The 20039-nt window shown below is 34.5% G+C and overlaps 1 protein-coding gene across 1 annotated transcript in view; it reads left to right on the top strand.

Annotated features, from left to right (window-relative positions):
- The window catches only part of CPNE8 (copine 8), a 209089-nt gene that overhangs the window by 109634 nt on the left and 79416 nt on the right, over nt 1-20039 (top strand). Inside the window, exons 9-10 of the mRNA XM_001503265.6 lie at nt 1797-1901; nt 3287-3328. Coding sequence (XP_001503315.3) covers nt 1797-1901; nt 3287-3328 — 147 coding nt within the window. The remainder of the gene's footprint in view (nt 1-1796; nt 1902-3286; nt 3329-20039) is intronic.

Genomic DNA, 20039 nt, shown 5'->3' with positions numbered 1-20039 from the left:
TTTGATTTGCTGTTTTTTCCCTGCTGACTTCTCCCTTATCCTCTTGGCTTTTCTTGCCTCTACTTTAGATATCTTGATGTCCTTTTCCAGTCTTCTCTTTCTGTCTTTTCTTTTCATGCCTTTTGCCCCCAGTGGTTCGTAATTGCTTCAGGCGAGTCAATTCTGAGCACATTTGACCACAGATACATTTTCTTGAGCTCTGTCAACTTAGTAACAGGAGTTTCTTTAGATGGGTGATGATACTCCAGGAAGGGAATGGCACTAATGCCGTTAGTCTTGTAATGAATACTTGATCCCTTTATATGACATTTCTATTTGATCTCTTAATAGAAACAAACTCTTCTTGCCTGAGAGGAGGAAAATGGACTCGAAAGCTTTTCAAAATGAGAATATTTTCTCGTAGTGATTAGGTGCAGCGTGTCACTATGGTAATTATGTAATATTCTCACGTTCAGGATTGTTAGAGAGTTCCTGCGTCTGGAACACTTCATGACTAAGGTCTTGATGAGGGCTGGGTTTAGTTATTGTTCTAACCAAGAGCATTATGAATGTTTTATAGCTCACGAACTGCTGCATAAATTTACGTTAGGCAGGAACATTTCCAGGACCTGATTGGTGTCTAGAGATTGAATGTTTTGTTGGAAACAACACTGGAATTTGAATTAGAAAGCTAAGTCTAAAGCTCTGTGGATTCTACCCCTTAATGCGTATTCTTGAATTGCTATCTTCCTTCCCTGCAGGAATTCTTTATATATATATATATATATATATCTAGCCAACAGTTTAGATAAACAAAGAACCATACACTGAGTGATCTCACTTATAAATTCATGATGTTAATCTTAAATGGGCCCTTGGAGATCCCCAGGAATCCTACTCCTTTTCCTCAATCCATCAACTTTTCCTCCCTCCCAGACACTTGAGTACTTCTCTCCTTTTCCTTCTTTGCTGATGATCATGCTTTGTAATTCACAAGAAAATGGAAACAATTGGAGAACTTTCTCATGGCTCATCATAACATTTACCCATGTACTCTGCCTTCACGAATTTTCCTGCCAAATGACTATCTTTGCTCCCAGGGCCAACTTCTCCGTTGATGCCCTGGATCCCATTCACTTTCATCTTCTAAGGACATTGCTCCAGGCTTTCTCCCCTTACTCTCACACATCACAAATTGTTTCCTCTCTGTTGGATCTTTTCCTTTGGCATGCAACCTTACTGTTATTTCTTCCATCTTGGAAAAAAACGAAAAAGTAACAAAACTTTTTTCACTTGACTAATCTTTTTGCTTGACTAATCTTTCTCCTTAAGCGACTCCCAATTTCTCTCCTTATCTTTACAGCTAAACTTCTCAAAAATGTTGTTTATACACTCCCCCTCAGTTTCTCTTCTCTTTCTTAAACCCATTTCAGTGAGGTTTTTGTCCCCAACACTCCAACAAAACTGCTCTTCTCAGGGTTACCGATGACCTTCATATTCTTTGTGACTCATGGATATTTTTCACTTTATCAATATGTCATCACAATTTTTATAGAGATTATTTACGAAGCATCTTTAGGATTTATTGAATTTGCAGAAGATCGTTTTTGGTAAACTTATTGCAAAATCTCATTGCTTTATATTACAGCGAGCTAATCTTTAAAGTTTTAAAACCAGAAACTTCATCTTATTAAATGATATAGCAGCAATAGAGGGACTGACGACATTTATTCTGTACAAAAAAAGAGAAGAATGACTTCTGAAACAATATTTCATAATTGAATCATGAGCATAACTGGAAACCTTTTTTTTTTCAGCTTTACAATTTGTCATAAAACAGAAGTTGTCAAAAACACTCTAAATCCTGTATGGCAAGCATTCAAGATCTCAGTCAGAGCATTGTGTAATGGTGATTATGACAGGTAAAATAAATGGGACCTTTTCTGAGAGTTTTGAATATGCACTGTATCCCATATTCATCGTATCCAATAATCTAAGTGGAACTTTTTTTTATTAAAGTAGCTTCTTTACCTGTGTAAATATGTATTTACAAAAACATGGATGATTTATTCAGAATTTAAAAAATAACTTTGTTTTTAATCCCTGATGATTTGGGGAAGAGGGATAATTTAGCTAATTAAAATTTGGTTAAACTGACTGATTTTACAAGAACTAAAATGTGCAAGGTGCTAAAAGTATGTTGGATATTAGTTTATCTTAACATATTATTCAAAAATCATTCCAGGATTTTTGTGGCTTCAAGGTTTTCATTTGGTGTTAGCTTTCTAGAGGGGAATAAGTAAATATATAACAGATAGATGACCTTGACCATTAATGCCATCAACCCTGACATACTCTTGAAAATGCTATTGGCATCATTGCTCTCATGGTTACTGAATCATGAAAGTTCTAGAGATGTGAAACAGGGAGATTCTAGTGTTTTACAAGTAGGTGGGTGAGTTGGCCCTGAAGATATTCCCACAAAATACCTGAAAATTTCTTAATATCAAAGTTTTTTCCTTTTTCTTATGAAAGTTTATCATAAGGTTATAATTAAAAACCCCTACACACCCCAAAAGAAAAACAAATATGTAGAAAGTAAAAACACAATCTCTTTGTTATTTTATTTATTTTGTTACTTGTATGTTAGAAAAGTGTGAATTTATTCTGTGTACTAATATCATAGAAGGAACTATTGATTGCCAATATGTCATTAAATTTACTTTAAAATTTATCTTGCCACTTGACTGTCATTTTATTCATTTCAAAAGACCATAACTTTACTTAACTGGACTCATTCTTTTTCTAAGAAAGTCGTTCTTATAATGTGGTTCCTGATTAGCAGCATCAGCATCACCTGGTTAACCTTGTTGAAATTCAGATTCTTAGGCCCCAAGCAGGCCGACTGAACCAGGAACTCTGGGCATGAAGTCCAACAGCCTGTGTTTTGACAAGCCCTCCATGTAATTCTGATGCTGAGTCTGGGAAATCCTGCTCTAACAGAATGGTTTTCAAGAGAAGTAGTTGCATAGCTCCCTATTGAGGAGCTCCGTCAAACCCCACAGGCTTCTCCCATAATCTTTCCCTACTCCCTTTAAAGAATCAATCCAGATTTTGGAAACGTATTTTAAGATAAATTGAAATATGGTAATAAAATTAGCAAAATTAACTTCAAACTATTTTGTAAACCTATGAGCATACAGTATTTTATCTAAGAAAATCTGCAACTTATTTTTGAATTCTCAATCATATGTTATTTTGACCTTACTGAGTGACTTTACTCTGTGTGTGTTTTCCCCGTGGACAGAACAATCAAAGTGGAGGTGTACGACTGGGATCGAGATGGGAGGTAAGACGTTGTCTTTTCTTTTATTCTTGTTCTTGAAACTTACTCTGCTTTAAGAAGCAAGTATACTGAAATGACCACATTTTTTAATTTTAATGTTCAGGGTGCAAATTTTGTCTTATTTTTTCAAATGTTACTGAGGAGTTTCCATGACATTTTAAGAATGAATGTAATTTTCTCAACTTGGAGAATTAAATAGAGGTCTTCCTCATTTCCAGTAACATAGTCAACATTTTCAGGCTGGACCTGATGATTTCTCATTATGTACAGCTTAAGGTGTCTTGTTTCATAGCTGTAGAGTAGTGATTCTCAAATTTCTGTATCACATGCTTTCAAAGATTCCTATAACCTGGCTATCCAATATGATTCATGGGAATACTACTGAGTACCCCACCACCAAAAAAAAAAAAAGAAAGACGCTTCACAAACAAATAAGGAAACAAAACTCTAGAATTATGTCTGGTGATTTCCAATACAAATAGTCGTTCTGAGCTCCAAAATCATGGTCTCCCTCTGTATCTCACGGCAGATGTTAAAGACTGAAAGAGAGGGAGCATGCTGCTTTTCATTTTTCTTCTTTAAGTATTTTTCCACTGTTCCTACTGTTTTAAGTAGGATTGATATTGAGGTGTTTTTAAATGATGTCAAGCTAAGGGACCCACAAATGTTCAAATCTCGCCTTGCCCTAGATAACTGCCTCTCCGGGTGGTTCCTGAAGACACTGATTACAGAGGCCAAAGGACAATGACGAGCGGGAAAGCAAAGGGCACCCAGTTTTACTTGCCTAATGCCCTGTACTTCAGTGAGCTCAGAGCTCACTGGTAAATGGAGCTGAAGCAGGAGGTTAAAGCTCAAGATCTTGGCAAGCCTGGCCGTGCTCTCTGTGTTTTGTGTAAGCCAGCAGCCAAGCTCGAAGGGATGAGAGTGTCTGGATACCTGAGCACTCCTGTTAATGCAGAAACAAGTTTGATCAAGAAGCCTGGCCTGTCCCAAGGGGGCAGCGCCCCTCATCCCTTCTGCTACGTGGGTAGGCTGATGCCTAATTGGAAAGCCACACACAACCACGTATATGACTTTTGCCCATAGGCTCATTTGCACACATGGTCCAGTAGGTATCCTGAAATTTGACCCAATTAGTGTTTTCTCCTTTTCAAGGAGTGATAAGGGGGATGGAAAAAGAGGTAGAGATATTTATTACTCCACATGTCAGCTATCACCAAATAACTGATGTCAATTTTCAGGTTATATCGCAAACATGCTGGTGCTAAAGCATCCTAACACTGTTGGAAGTTTATTCTTAAAGACAATCTGTATTATCACTGAGCTTTACATTTCTGCCAGGTTATTCATTTAATTAATTTTTTATTTAGATTTCCTTTCCAAGAATTCTGCATGCACTCTGGAGAAATCTCAGTAGAAAACCTTATGTTTTCCCACAGGGACTTACGCTCCATTGCTTCGTTAAACTTTATTCACTGAGGAAATGAGTTTTGCTCCTCAGAATAAATAGAAAAAAAAATAATGCCAATCTGAGTAAAGCAGGACTTTGCGCCCTGTATCATTTACCCTGTTTTAAATTTTAATTGAGAATGGGCAGAAGTGGTGACCTTTCCCTAGTAATTTCAGGAAATTGGGGAAAGGCTTTTAATTTGGCCACTTAGAAATGAGGGGTGTAAATTTAGGTTTCATTTATATCCATGACCATTTTATCCCAAATTTTTGGAAATTGTAGATATTTTATCGTCTTGTTCGGAAGGTGAGTTTTACTGTTGGCTGCAGTCTACTTCTGAGCCACAAAAACTTTGAATAGCTTTGGGGATCAGAATTACTTTGGCATTTAATTATCCTTTTCTTTGATGTTGGAGTTTTGTGCATTCCTATCCGGGATATAGTTTATTCACTGTTTCCAGTGTGCCAGGTATTCTCTAAGCATTTTTCATGTTATTTCTCATTTAACTTTCACAATAAGAGATAGGTACTGTATTAATATCATTTTACAGATAAAGAAACCAAGGCAAAGAAATAACATGCCTAAGGTCACACAGCTAATAAATGGTGGAGCCAGGACCGGAACCCTGGTAGTGTGCTTCCAACAGTGTGCTCGTAACTTCATTGTTTTATTGTTGTTAGTGCTGTCGGGTCGATCCTCACCCCTAGGCACCCTGTGTACAGCACAATGAACCCTGCCCAGTCCTTTTGTGCCATCCTCTCACCTACCGGCGCTACATCAGACAATGCTCTGCTGCTATTCATAGGTTTTCATGGCCCATTTTTTCTGAAGTAAGTGACCAGGTCTTTCTTCCTAGTTTTAGTCTGCAAGCTCTGCTGAAACCTGTCCACCATGGGCAACCCTGCTGCTATTTGAAATACTGGTGGCATAGCTTTCAGCATCACAGCAATATGCAGCTGCCACAGCATGACAGCCAACAGATGGGTGGTGTGGTTCCCTGACCAGGAAATGAACTTGGGCTGCAGCAGTGAGAGCGCCAAATCTAAACCGCTAGACGACCAGGGCTGGCTCATAACTAATCACTACATTGCTGTAGCAGTATAATTGTAAATTCTGGCATTTAAATAAAAGCCTTCAACCTGGACATTAGTCTCTTACTCTATGATTCTTTGGTAATTAAGAAGAATGCAAGGGCTACTTAAGAAACCTTTTAGCAGAAGTATGTTATTACCTGAGATTTTATATTATCTGCAAAAGTGGATGAAGCATCCCTAAGTAGCAAGACTTATGTAACACAAAGTTAGGTAGAGAGAAATGAGTATTATAGATTAAAAAAAAATCCTAATGGACATCAAAAGGGACAATGAAATGTATAAAAGAGCTGTATTAGATTATGAGAATGAGAGCTAGCATGAGAGCAAGAGAAAGTGAAAGAGAGTAGAGATAGAAAAAGAGAGAGAGAGAGTCAAGGAAAGGTACTTTAGGAAATGTAGTTAAAAGAAGTGAAGGATTCGAGTCGCTAGATTGGGGAGATATTTTTCAATAAAAAATGATGATTTCCTTTGAGATACCAATTTCAAAGGAAAGAAAATATTTAGATATTGAGATTTTGTCAGCTCATGTTGTCCTGGATCATCAACTGTTTGGGAGGGAAGGTTGTTGTTGGTGGATCCAATGATGATGTATTTTTAAATTTCACTTTAATATACCATCATTAACAGCATATTCAAAAGAAGCTTGAGTAGTTCAAGACTGTTTCACAATAAACGGGGTGAAGCTGGGAGGGGAAAAATGGTTAGGGGGAACTTTAAATATTCCCTAGAAATGAATTAGATGATTACTACAATAGTTGGGTGAATGTATTGTAATTTTATAAGTGGTCTAATAACTTTTTAATGTTGGGGTAAAATGTTCTTTCTTTAATCCAAAATATAGATCTATATTTTAATATAAAAAATTTCAGTGTGTAATTCTATATAATCCACGTGCACTAAAGCAGCCTTTTTCAATGTTTGCAAAATTATCATGTTAAAATCATAATTAAATAATTCTTGATAACTCTTTCAACTAAATAATATTATTTATGAAATTTGAAAGGCGTATTAGTCTCCAATAAAAACGACGCATAAAAGCTATAAAATCCAGATATTAGTTTTATAATGCAATAATAATAGTCACTTGGTGGGTTGTTATACAAGTTGATATTCCAGCTTGTGGTTATGCGTGGTTTAATAACATATGGTTCTTATATTTTTACATGTACTTTTCTTTATCTGACATAATTTCCTAAGGTAGTTGTTTTTCCCTTAAATCAGAGTGAACATGATATGACACTCCTTATATTTCATGATACAATGTAATCATCAGCAGAAACTGTTTTCTATTTCTTGTTTGTCCTCCTGTCATCTTTAATGTTTGTCGTAAATCCTGTATATGTATCATTTTTTGAATTCCATATCTAGATTGAGAACTTTTGATTCCTCTTTTTAGAAAAGATGATTTTCTCAGTGGATTCCCTCCCCTTTTTTTGACAACTAGACTGGCATTGTCCAATAGAAATACAATGTGAGTCCCATATGTAATTTAAAATTTTCTAGTGATAACATTAAAAAGCAAGAATAAACCAGTGAAATTGATTAATAATATTTTTTACTTAATCTTATATACATAAAATGTCATGTTAATATGGAATCAACATAAAAATTATTAATGAGAAACTTTACATTTTTATATAAATGTAAGAAAAAAATGTAAAGACCAAGTCTTTGAAATCTGGTATATATTTTATGCTTACAATACATCTCAATTGAGACTGGCTACATTTCAAGTGCCCTGTAGCAAAGCCTGGTTGGTGGTTACCATATTGGGCAGCACCATGTAGAGGTTAATGAGGTTCATATAATATCACCATAAGTAACTTGGTATCACTTATTTGTTTTATTTTTAAATCAGTTTTATTTGTCTGCATTTAATAGAAGTTTGGAATTGCCCCGTTATAAAGTGGGGAAAAACTGGTCAGACATCTGTATTATTTTGTGTGTAAATTTAACCATAGGAAATCAATAAAGTAATCTGATCTGTCAATCTAGAGAGACTATTTCAGTCAAAAATTCCAGTGAAAAATGCTTGACAGGATTACTTGTTTACAATTGAGATGATAATGATACTCAGATTAGGAACTTCACGAAGTAGTGTGATCTTGGGTCAGAAATCTGACAGTATATTTGACTCAATTCATCAACTTGAAATTAACTCTGTAATGAACATCTCGTGCGTCTAGGAGGCATATAAAAATGTGGTAATACTGTTGGGCAAGTAAGCAGTTGACATTAAAATGGGTATCCTGAGCTAATCCAAGATAGAAGAAATATAGTCATTTGTCCTTTTTGATCTAAACACATTGGCAATGGATGGTCTGAGAGTGCAGGGCCTTGCTTGACCTTGATATGAATAGTCAGTTTAAAGGTACTTAATTTTCAACTAGTTAAATCACTTTATCAAAATCATCCCCCTAATTTCCACCATTTCTTCAAGGGACATGAAGGAAGAATATTAAAACCTCATTCTAACAATTGAAAAGCTGAAGTGCTGAGAAACTGACTTGTCTGGGTTACAAAGCAATCAGTAGTGGTATCTTGGAAAAGCTTCAATTGCTTGCAGTCGCTTCAGCTGACTTTGTAGCTTAAGTTAAAATTCAGGGAGCATTAGCGGAACAGTTCTGCATTAAAACCATGTGACTCTCATGTGGGACTGATTGTAAATGGGCCACCAAGTAGATCGCTGTCTCCCAGAAAATGATGATTTGATGAAAAGACTGAGCTAGTGAACTGCCAATCATAAAATTCACCGTTTGAAGTCTGCTGAACAGGGAGAGTAAAAGTTCGTTATTACCAGTCTGCGTTTTTTCAAATGTAGTCATTTTAAATAAGGATACTTATTATAAGTAAGTGCAAACATCCTTTAACTGTGGAATGCTATACAAATGCTATTATTTTCTAGTATGTTACCTTTGAAGACAATATTTGATAATGCATTTGATGTCTTCCTTCTCTGATTATGTGTCATCATGGTGTGAAATAAGTGATTCTTGGTCCAGTGCTTTACTTGAGAACTTTCTTGTAAGTTGTCAAAGACATTATAACTCATTTAGGAGGAGCATGTGTAAACCTTTTATATTTTACTCATTTATTTTAAATTTCCTCACTTATTCTAATTAATCTTTCTCTAACAATCGCTGTCTGTTTGCTTGCGGTTAACCCTGAATGTCCTAAATGTAGACACGGTAGAAAAGATTTAGCCTTTGCTTGTTCCACTACCTGTCACTTCTTTGAGACTTTTAGAAAAGGTTGATAAACAGAATTTCATAATCTACTTATTATTTACTAACATACTATTTTTTCTTCCACCTACTATAAATTTAGGTATTAATTTTTTTCACATGTAGCTTGTAGGGTTTTTTTGTTCCTTTTTCCCTTCAATCTATAATTCTTGCCCTCATGAGAGACTGATTTAATTATGTATATATTCGATACTTAAAGTGGTAATCAATTTTTTTACTTCTGCATGTCTTTATTTGTGGAATTCCAATAGAAATTCTGTAGTTTTGGAGGAAATTATCATTGAGAATTTATTATGTGCCAAACAGTTTGCAGGTGATGTGTCTTACCAAAAAACTCCAATCATTGTAACAACAATATTTTAATTTTCCTTAATATTTTTTTATATCCTTCTGCTTACCTTGAATGATTTTGCATTCTTTCAGATCTATATTTCAAGGAAAAAAGCTTTCTCGCATCTTCATTAAAATTTTAAGGAAAATTATGTAAACCTTTCATACTGGCCCTTTACTAAAAGATATTTGCAGGATCGACTTTTGGGAAGTAGCATTCTAGCCAATTTTGACCAACTGGCATTCCAGAGATTGCCCCCTACTCTTCCCTCACCATGGATTTGCTTAGATAGCCTCAAAACTTTGAAAGCCCTTCTGTGTTCATTTTTGCCTCTTGTTTTTCTGTTCTGGCCCAATTTAAATGCTATCAGTTATCTGAAAGCTTTCCTTATACATCTAAATTCATTTAATCCCTCTCTCCTGTGTGTTGTGTTTACCCTTTAGGAATGTTTATTAGCATATCTAACCTATGTGACTTATATTGTTTGTTTCTGCTTTATCTTTTTTTTAAAATTTTATTGAGGAAGATTAGCCCTGAGCTTAACCGCTGCACCACCAGGCCAGCCCCTCTGCTTTATCTTTAATATTAAGTTGTAAACTCCCTGAGGGTTAAGGACTGTGTTTTGTCTTATTCCTCACAGTGTAGATTACAGGGACTTTACGGTAGTAGCTTCTTGCTGTGTTATTTCAATATTACAGGAGAGATTATTTGAAATGACTCTGTCGTCTTTCTAGTGAGCACTCAATCCTCCATCATTGCTTGTTATTTGTCTCCTCATTTCCACCCTTTACTTGAAATTGTGGAATTACCTTGAATAGTATTCGAGCTTTGATTTCTCTAGTGAGCCTTCAGGCAGTAATTAATTCAGCTGTCATTTTCTGTCTTTTTTTTTTTTTTACCACTTGCAGACATCTTAGATTTTATATTCATGTAGCTATGATCTTCTTGTCATACAGATTAATTATTTTTTCTGCTTTATTCTGTGTTCAAATACTGATGATTCTGACTCAACAGCAGAATTATCAAATTCAAATCAACAAATACATTTGCATCGTAAATTTTGATTTTTGGTCACTGTACTGAAAATAGTTTTTACAATGTGACTTAGGGAAAGAGAAAAGAAGACAGAGCTAAAGAAAGCCTGAATCATAGTAAGGGAAGAAACAGAATTTACAGAGTTTACATAGTCATAGAAATAGAAGCAAGGGAACTTAGAGAAAGCACTGTCGAGAATAGGACAAAATCTTCTAGCGAGCTCTGCAATGAGGGCAAATGGGTGGAGCTGAGGTTTTATAAATGTGTCAGAAAAGATGTGGGTTATAAGTCCACCTTTCCAAAATAAATCAGTTTATATCTCCAGTGTCACCATTGCTGAATTAGAGTTCACTCCTTGGCATAGAAAAAGAACTCGAGTTATCTGAATATGTTACTTTTCAATTTGGTCTGCAGACGTAATTTAGTATTAAAATCTGTCGCTCTCAGAACCCAACATTCTACAGTAACTCAGGTTGAGACCGAGCAGGGAAGTAGGCTGTTTGTTCAAGAGCAATGAAGCTTCTACTTTACAATAAGAATAGGAAGAATGGTAAATTGGGAAATAACCACTTGAGCGTTTTGTATGATTTGAAATAATTTATGTAAAAGATTCAAACTAACCTAAGAATTAATCAAAACTCACACCATTGACCAAAATAATTTCCATGTAAATGGAGAAAATAAAACTCAAAGAAAAGAAAATAGAAGACTATGAAATAATCTCTGAATTTGGAAGGGATTTCTAAACATAATAAGAGATGGAGCTAAAGGATCTATTTTTAAAATAAATTTTGTAAGTCAATTATAATGTAAAATAGAAAAGTGCACAAATCATAAATATGCAGCTCAGTGCATTTTAGCAAATTGAATATACCACGTACATTCAGCACACACGCAGCTTTATGAGCACTGCAGGAGCCATTCTCTTTCCTCTCTCGTTCGTTATTTCCCCTCCTGCGAAGGAACCACTTTCCTGACTTTTATCATCAGAGTTTGGTGTTGCCTGTTTTTGAATTTTATGTAAACGGAATCGCATAGTAGGTACTTTTTGGTGTCTGGCTTTCCTTAACATTGTTTGTGAGATCTGTTCCTGTTGTTACATGTGATTTGTTCATATCAATTTCTTTAGTGTGTTCTGCTGATGAATAAGCTATGATCTATCTATTCCTTCTACTATTGATGGATATTTGTTTTTTTTCCCCTATTATTATTATGATTAATGCTACATGGAAGTATCTGTGTATGTCTTCTGGTTATATATGGTAAAATTCATTCTAATTGGATATATACCTAGAAGCAGGTCATGGATGTGCATAGGTTTAGTTTTAGTAGATACTGACAAACACTTTCCCAACGTGATTTTGCCAATTTACTGTACTACCAGGACTGTATGAGAGTTCTAGTTACTCTATATTCTTGCCAACATTTGGATCCAATTTTTAAATTTTAACCATTCTTGTGGGTAGCTCATTGTGTATATCTATCTCATTTTGTATATCCCTCATGACCAATCAGGTTGAACCTCTTTCATAAGTTTATTGGCCATTTGCTGAAGTCCATAGATTTAAATACTTTAGATATATAGATTTTACATACATTAAAGCTTTGTAGATAAAAATATCATATATTTAAAAGGTAAAAGAATATTGGAAAGTAAATGGCTATATAGATACTAAACATAAGATTTCTGTGGTATATAAAGAGCTCTAGTATAATAATAAGAATGTCCACATCCAATTACAAAGGTGCAAAGACTTTAGCAATTTACCGAAGAAACCCAAATGGTGAAAAAATGTGAAAAAATTCAAGTTTATTAGTAATCAACAAAAAAACAGGTAAAAATTAAAACATACAGCTTTATATATAACAAATAACATATGACTTTTTAAACTAAATGGCAAGTATTTTAAAATATATAAATCAGTGCTGTTCAGAGTGAATTGAGGTAGTTATTTTCATATTTTTAAGGGATTATAAATGAATACAAATTTGGGGAAACCAATTTGGTTATATGTATTAATATCCTTTAAAATACCTCTATGATTTTTATCTACTAATTTCACTCCCAAGAATCTGTTCTAGGGGCCAGCCCAGTGGCGCAGAGGTTAAGTTCGCACATTTTGCTTCCGAGGCCCAGGGTTCACCAGTTCGGATCCCGGGTGCAGACCTACACACTGCTTGTCAAGCCATCTGTGACAGGCATCCCATATATAAAGTAGAGGACAATGGGTGTGGATGTTAGCTCAGGGTCAGTCTTCCTCAGCAAAAAGAGGAGGATTGGTGGCAGATATTAGCTCAGGGCTAATCTTTCTCAAAAAAAATAATAAAATAAAATTTAAAAAATAATCTATTCTAAGGTAATTATCAGAAAACTGAAAAAGAAGATTTATACTAAAAATTTATGATAGAGCAACATAAATTAATTTCCAAATTAAAATGTGAAACATCTATCACAAACAATATTATATGTCTATAATAACATCGTTCTCTGGGAATGCTTAATTATTTGGGGATATGCTTTTAATAAAATGACAAGTGAAAAATTCAGAGTGCTTTATGTCAGTACTACCCAATAGAAATTTTATATGAGTCACATACTTGTGGAAGCCACATTAAAAAAGTAAAGAATCAGGTGAAATTAATTTTAGTAATATATTTTACTTAAATCAATATAGCTGAAATATTACTATTTCAACATGATTGATATAATGATTATTAACAAGATATTTTGTTTTTTAATGTACTGAGTCTTTGAAATACAGTATGTATTTTACATACTCACAGCTAACCTCAATTCATGCTAGCCACATTTTCAGGTACTCGGGAACTACCTGTGGCTGATATCTCCCTTATTGTGCAGTGCAGCTTTCTACACAGTATCTAGGACATCTTTTAAAATATGTAAATGGAAAAGATACATTAACCATCAGAAAGGTTTTCTCTGAGGTTAGGTACCCTTTTAAATTATTTTTTTATGCATTTCTGTATTCTCAAAAGTTTTACCATGAGCTCTTAAAAGTAGATTAAGAGAAAAAGATGGCAACCAAATGTCTAGAAACATTGACATTATAAATAAGTCAGTTTGACGTCATAACTCTCCAGTTCCACAGTGTGACTAGAGAGCTCAACTTGTAATCCAGTTTGTAACTCTTGACCTGTGGGATTGGGAGATGATTAAGAAAACAAGCAGAGGCTGCCTTGGGAGAGAGAGGCACAATAGGGGATAAGTAACAACACTGCAAAGGTTCTATCTGGAAAATCTTTGGCAGTAGCTAAAAATATTGGTAATAGTAGCTTGATTAGCTGATAGTAGAGAACATGGTATCTTATTACTGAATCAGAATCTATTATTTCCTTTAAAGTAAATGCAGAAAATCTTGTTGCTTGTGAGAAGCATGGAAAGATCAGATGAGTGGGATTCTGTATTCCAAGAATAGAGGCTTAGAGTTAAGTGTGAATGAGGGGGGAAAAGATAAACTGACTCACAGATCACGCATTTGTACCGAGTTTCCAATTCATCTTTATAGAAACTATTTTTCCTCATTCATTTAATATATATTATACTTTCGTCTTATTAGTTCAAGAGACAAAAACATCTAAGTCATATGCAAACACAATCTGTATTTTGTGTATATGAGATTCTAGATCCGGTTTTAAAGTTGAGCAGTAACAAAGAGGAAACTATTAATTGCACTTTATTCTCCATATAATTAAGGTAACACCTGCTTTACTGGTGATGATTTTCATTCAAGTTCCTATTAGCATCTCCATGGGTCCTTAGTTTTTGTCCTTAAAATGAAAACCTTTCTGTTTCTGTTATATTTAAAACATTCAAGAGTAATTTCTTTTAAAGATGCTTTTAGCCAAGGAACAGTCTCCTGATGAAAGAAAGCAGAGTTTTCAATACCATTTTGAGAGACTGACACTTGTGTAGAAAAGATATTCAGTCATTCAACTCTGAAGCAACCCAGCATTGTTTGGTTTTGTCATTTTTGTTATCTCATGGCATATGGCATCCTTTGGACTATCTTACAAGTTTGTAATTTTGTAAAAAATTAGTCTGAAAAAAACTCTACAGCTTACGTATATTATAACATGCATGAGAAATGTGTTGAGATTTCCAAAGAAAAAAATACAAAGCCTTTCTCTCTTCCCCATTCATGGTAATCGTTTTTAACCACCAAGTTACTGGATAAAATATTGCATTGATTAACATATTTGTGACTTCAGGTAATTTTACCACGTGTATCCCCAAAGATTTTTGATCCGTGTTCAAAAGTTTTCCCTTTGCTTATATTGAAGAATATTTTGCACATCTCTGTAATGATCTTAAGTGACATTTCCATTCTATGAAATAGAAAATCTTGACCTTTTTCTGTAATCGATAGTAAAATGTATTGAAATTTTCTCACTTATTGCCAGAAACATTGTGGACCATTTACTGCAGTGGTCTCAACTGGAGGCACGCATGAGAAACAACTGGAGAGCTTTTCTCAGAATATCATCTCTCCAGACACCGCTTCAGTAGGCTTGAGATGCAGTTTAAATGTGAATTTTTTGAAAAAACTCCCCAGGTCATCCTGCTGTAGATTTGGGTTGAGAGCTGTTGTTAGAATTCTCAGATCCCGTGAATAGTTGACAATGAAAAATGTGCATCAGTGATGGAAATAGGGGATTAGGGAGTTGCTAACTTGTCAGTTTTGGGGGATAGAGATGGATATGATGGACTTAGTTTTGGACTTGGCAAATTTAGAATCCTAATATCAGCGTTTACTTAGTTTTAATGAGGAGACTCCCAAATGCAAACCTAGTGGATGGTTTCAATCAGGCAATACCAGAATTCATGATGACCTCATGCCGGAGGAATGAAAACATTTCAGATCACATCAACCTATTTCTGTTGTGCCTTCTCACACAAGACTCAGCTCTCTCTTCCTAACAGATACACGTGGTTCCCAAACCTGGCTAGGTTTTACCCTGCTTCTCTTTATCTCTTCCAAGATGCATCACTAAAGACTTTGCCGTTCACTGTATTTCCTTTACTTTTTCCTACCCCTAGTTCCTCTTTTTAAAATTATATGTCCCAGTGGAGATGTGTATCAGACTATTAGAAATATTACACTAGGGAATTGGAAAGAAGCTGGAGTAAATGTTAAGGGTATAAATTGGGGAATCTTCTACTTAGAAGTTCTATTTGAAATAATAGACTAGAATGTGGTGGCTTAAGGAGAACTTTGGGAGAAACTTTAGCAGAACTGGCCATAAAGTTCTTCCTATTTAAATGAAACTTCTGGATGCGATGAAGACTTTCCGCTAGTATTGAGGCTTGTCCTTTACACAGTAGGGTGATTTTTGGTGTGTAATGGTCACCCACTATTTTCTCTGTGATTCTAAACACCAAGACGATTTGAGGTTTTGTGTTCTCAACATGTGTTGTGTAGCTGTACAATATTTGTCAATCACCTATTAGTGTTCCAAATACCCATAAAACTAAGCTTAGTAACAACGAAGTCCTGGAAAAAACAGTTTGTTAAAATTTAGCAAGCGAGAAGTTCACTACAGACTTGAATTTACCAAATACCTTTGCTTTGTAATAATTTTAATATTCCATTTAAAATGGCTAGTCAGAGAGAAAGAATGGGAATGGGAAAGAGAGACTATTGTGGTGTGGTCTTTTTGTTATATAAATTGCTTTTATAGAATAGCTTGGTAATCCAATTTCGTGATCACTCATTATGAGAGTTTTAAATTTAATTTGATAATTGGAATGTGTAAAAAAGCAATTTTACACATTTCCTCTCAATTTTCAAAAAAAAAATCCCAATAAGGAATATTATTAGTCTTCCTTTTTCCCTTTTAGATATGAAAATTAAGGCTCAGAATTTGGAAATGACTCATCTATTTTACGTGACTATTAAGTAGTCATTGGCTTTCAAACCGAATTATTCTCTGTCATAACTGTCTTTCTAAGCACTGCTTTTATCTCCCATCATCCTTTGCAACTTCGCTTAGGAAAAATGGAACATGATATTCAGAAGTCCTAAACCTTTTTTTGAAACACAAGTTCTTATCTTTAGTGTTAGATAATGACTATAGTAGACATAACCTGACAGAATTAAAACAAGACAAAAATATATTTTAGACGTTTATTCATGTTACAGTTAAATCATGCTTAGAAAGGAAAATTTTATAGTTGCTGATCTGGAGGAAAACTGAGACACATAGAATATTGTCACTACCAATGGAGCTTTGGTAAATATTCAAATATATTTGAGTGCTAGTGCTATTTTTTAAATCTTTTTGACCAGATGACTGTTCCGTGCCTATCTACTGTGAGTAAAAGCTGAGCTCCGGAATGATATTTCGTGTCCTAAATTTTGATTTGCTGCTCTCCTCCATCAACCATTTCTACTCTATTTTGTATACCTAAGCTCTAGTGTTCAACTATGGCATTCTGAGTTCCAGCCTGCTTGGGTGCACAATTTTGATACTTATAATTTCTAACTTCTGTCTATACATGCAAGCTGAAGAGGGAAAACAAAGCCTTCAAAATAGTTTTGTTTGAAATATACAGATAATTGTATATTTGAATTATCTAAGTAATTGCCTTAATTATCCGCTTCATTAGAAATGGAAGGCACAACTTTCTTTTGTGTGTACATTTCATAACATTTTGAATCATTTCTGTATTATAGTTTAAATCAGATAATAACATCTACATTAAGATTTATGCTACTAAAAATAAACAGCATTTTAGTATTAGTCTAACACCACATAAAATTTACATCTTTGGCATTGCACCAAATTTGACACCATCAAAGAACATCTGAGACTAAGCCATTCTTTTGCATTTTTCTTATCTGTTCTCTGTATATATTAAACAGATGAAATGTAATCATTTGGCATTAAGGTTGATTTAGAGGAAATACTCAGTAACTGTTTTCTGACTACTAAGTAATATCCTTAAAAAGAACTAGGTATTTTTTGTGTGCATGTGAGGAAGATTGGCCCTGAGCTAACATTTGTTGCTAGTCTTCCTCTATTTGATGTGGGATGCTGCCATAGCATGGCTTGATCAGCAGCGCTAGGTCCACGCCTGGGATCCGAACCTGTGAACCCTGGGCTGCCAAAGTGGAGTGTGGGAACCCCAATACTATGGCACTGGGCTGGCCCCTAGATATTTTTTTGGTACCACAAAGTCTCCTATGATTAATACTTATTATATAATGTTTCTAAGGTTATCAAAATAATCTGGAGTTTTAGATTTTCAGGTTAATTATATATATATAGTTATAACACAAATGGCATGTTTAATTACAATTGTATATACTATGCTAAGAGGTGTTGCAGAATTACTGGCAACCTTTTCCAGAAACCAAATCTTCTAAATCTCCTGATCCATACACTCTTGAAATAAAACGTTGCAAACATATAAAAGTATATGAATATTTACAGATTGTTCTACTTAAGTTGCTTGGTTTACTAGTATTATTCTGTGATTATAACTCTAGGATAGAGATGTAAACTTATATTTTTTAGCCTCAATTTGTAATTTTGTGTATAGATAGAACAAAGTAAACATACAAGCAAGGAAAGAAATTTCCAATGTGCCATTTTCCCTATGTTTATGTTTAAAGTGAATTCACAATTGAAGTGTTTATTTAGATCTATAGAAAAATATCCTTTTATTTCAGTCTTCACATATTCACAATGCTTATTTGAACTCATTACCATCTAAACAGTTCTTTAGTGTTATTTTTCCTAAAAGTATGGAATAAGATATTTAATATGTCGAAAAGAATCTACCAGGAGGCAGCCCCAGTTGCCTAGTTGTTAAGTTCAGCATGCTCTGCTTTGGTGGCCTGAGTTCGATTCCCAGGCATGGACCTACACCACTGTGTTAGTGGCCATGCTGTGCTGTGCTGGTGGTCCACATACTAAAACATAGAGGAAGATTGGCACAAATGTTAGCTCAGGGCGAATCTTCCTCAGGAAAAAAAAAAAGAATCTACCATATGTACTTTAGATCACATGCTAATATACTTGCATGTAGTAGAGCATAGTCTAAATGAGTAAGCCAATTGAACATATGTATTATAAATTTGTATTTTAATCTCTAAAATTAATTTTAATATATATTGAGATTAGGGCTACATTTATGGCCATTTTCTAAGATAGTACCTTTCTTCCAAAATCTTAAAACATATTTCTGGTGGCTTGTTCAGAACGACTCAAATTAATCAACTCAACTTCTTTTGAAGTGAAGTGGAAAACGTATTTTACGGATAGGAGGGATGAAAAAATTTTGCTACAAAGCCTAATGACTTACCCAAAGTCAGTAGAACCCAAAGGTAGAACAAATAGGCAGAGATTATTTTTGTTGGGTTGCGTGGATATTTTTTTCATTTACACTAGAAAATTCACAGATTTTTATAATGTGTTTTAAGGACAAGCTTCCTACTATGCTTGTTATTAAAAAGGAAGTGCCTCTTCAAATAGGTGTTATCCCATCTAAGCAGCCTGAACATTAACGCATTCGGTACTTTTAATTCTTTGATTAATGTCTTAGATTTGTGTCTCTTGGGAACTCAGTAATTCTGAAATGTTGCTTCATAGTCTCCTGGAACCTCATTTGGTTAAAAACATACGAATTTATCAAAGCTTGTAACAACAAAAAACTTCTGTGAAATTCCCTATTTCCATATTTTAATACTTTGAAGATATTTACATTGTTAAAACCATTATCATGAAAGTAACACCCCTCAAAAACACATAAAAAGTTGTTAAAGCCTCTCAAAATACCTAAAAAGTCTGCTTCTCTTTAAGTAGTGTAAGAAAATAATTTTCTTTTGAGAAGTGAAAAGAGTAATCATATAGGAATTCAAAGAAAACCTTACAAATCTTGAATGTTGACAAGCAGTTATTACTTTTTATGTTAATGTAAAAGTAAGCACACAACTCCCAGAGGCTAAAATTCTTTCAGATCTGAAAGTTCTGAGCTGCCAAGTGAGATCTCTGTAAAGGATGACAGTAAACTCTGTCAACTCTAAATGTGAAATTTCACCAAAGTGAGATGATTATTTTTAAAATTTGTAACGTGCATATTTTTCACTAAGAATGCCTTGTCTCTACACAGCACAAAATAAAAGTAAATTTTTTTAATTACTTGGGTTTTTTTGAGATAAATATTCTAGGCAATTTGGTGGGAGCTGGGATGACTGGTTTTTGGATTTGAATTATCTCAATTGTCTATACATATTAAAAACTACAACAGCAATAATTCACATAACTTTGCACTGGGTAGACACACCTTTTCTTTGGCTTGTAAGTCTAAAACCTTGACAATGATAAATGAAAGCCCTTCAAAATGCGTTTTTCCCCATATAGTTGAAAGAATTTCAATAACAAATTTACTTTAATGTCTCCCTCTTTATGACTTAGCCTTTGCAGTTGATCCCTGTTGCCCTTTTTGGAGTCCCTCAGTCTGTCAGGAAGATAATGGACAGTATGGAGACCAGTTGCTAGACAGAGCATGGAAACTGGTACCCGGCTCCACAGG

Source organism: Equus caballus, chromosome 6, assembly GCF_041296265.1.
Source record: "Equus caballus isolate H_3958 breed thoroughbred chromosome 6, TB-T2T, whole genome shotgun sequence".
Classification (NCBI taxonomy): Eukaryota; Metazoa; Chordata; class Mammalia; order Perissodactyla; family Equidae; genus Equus; species Equus caballus.
This window is presented reverse-complemented; position numbering and strand designations above follow the sequence as displayed.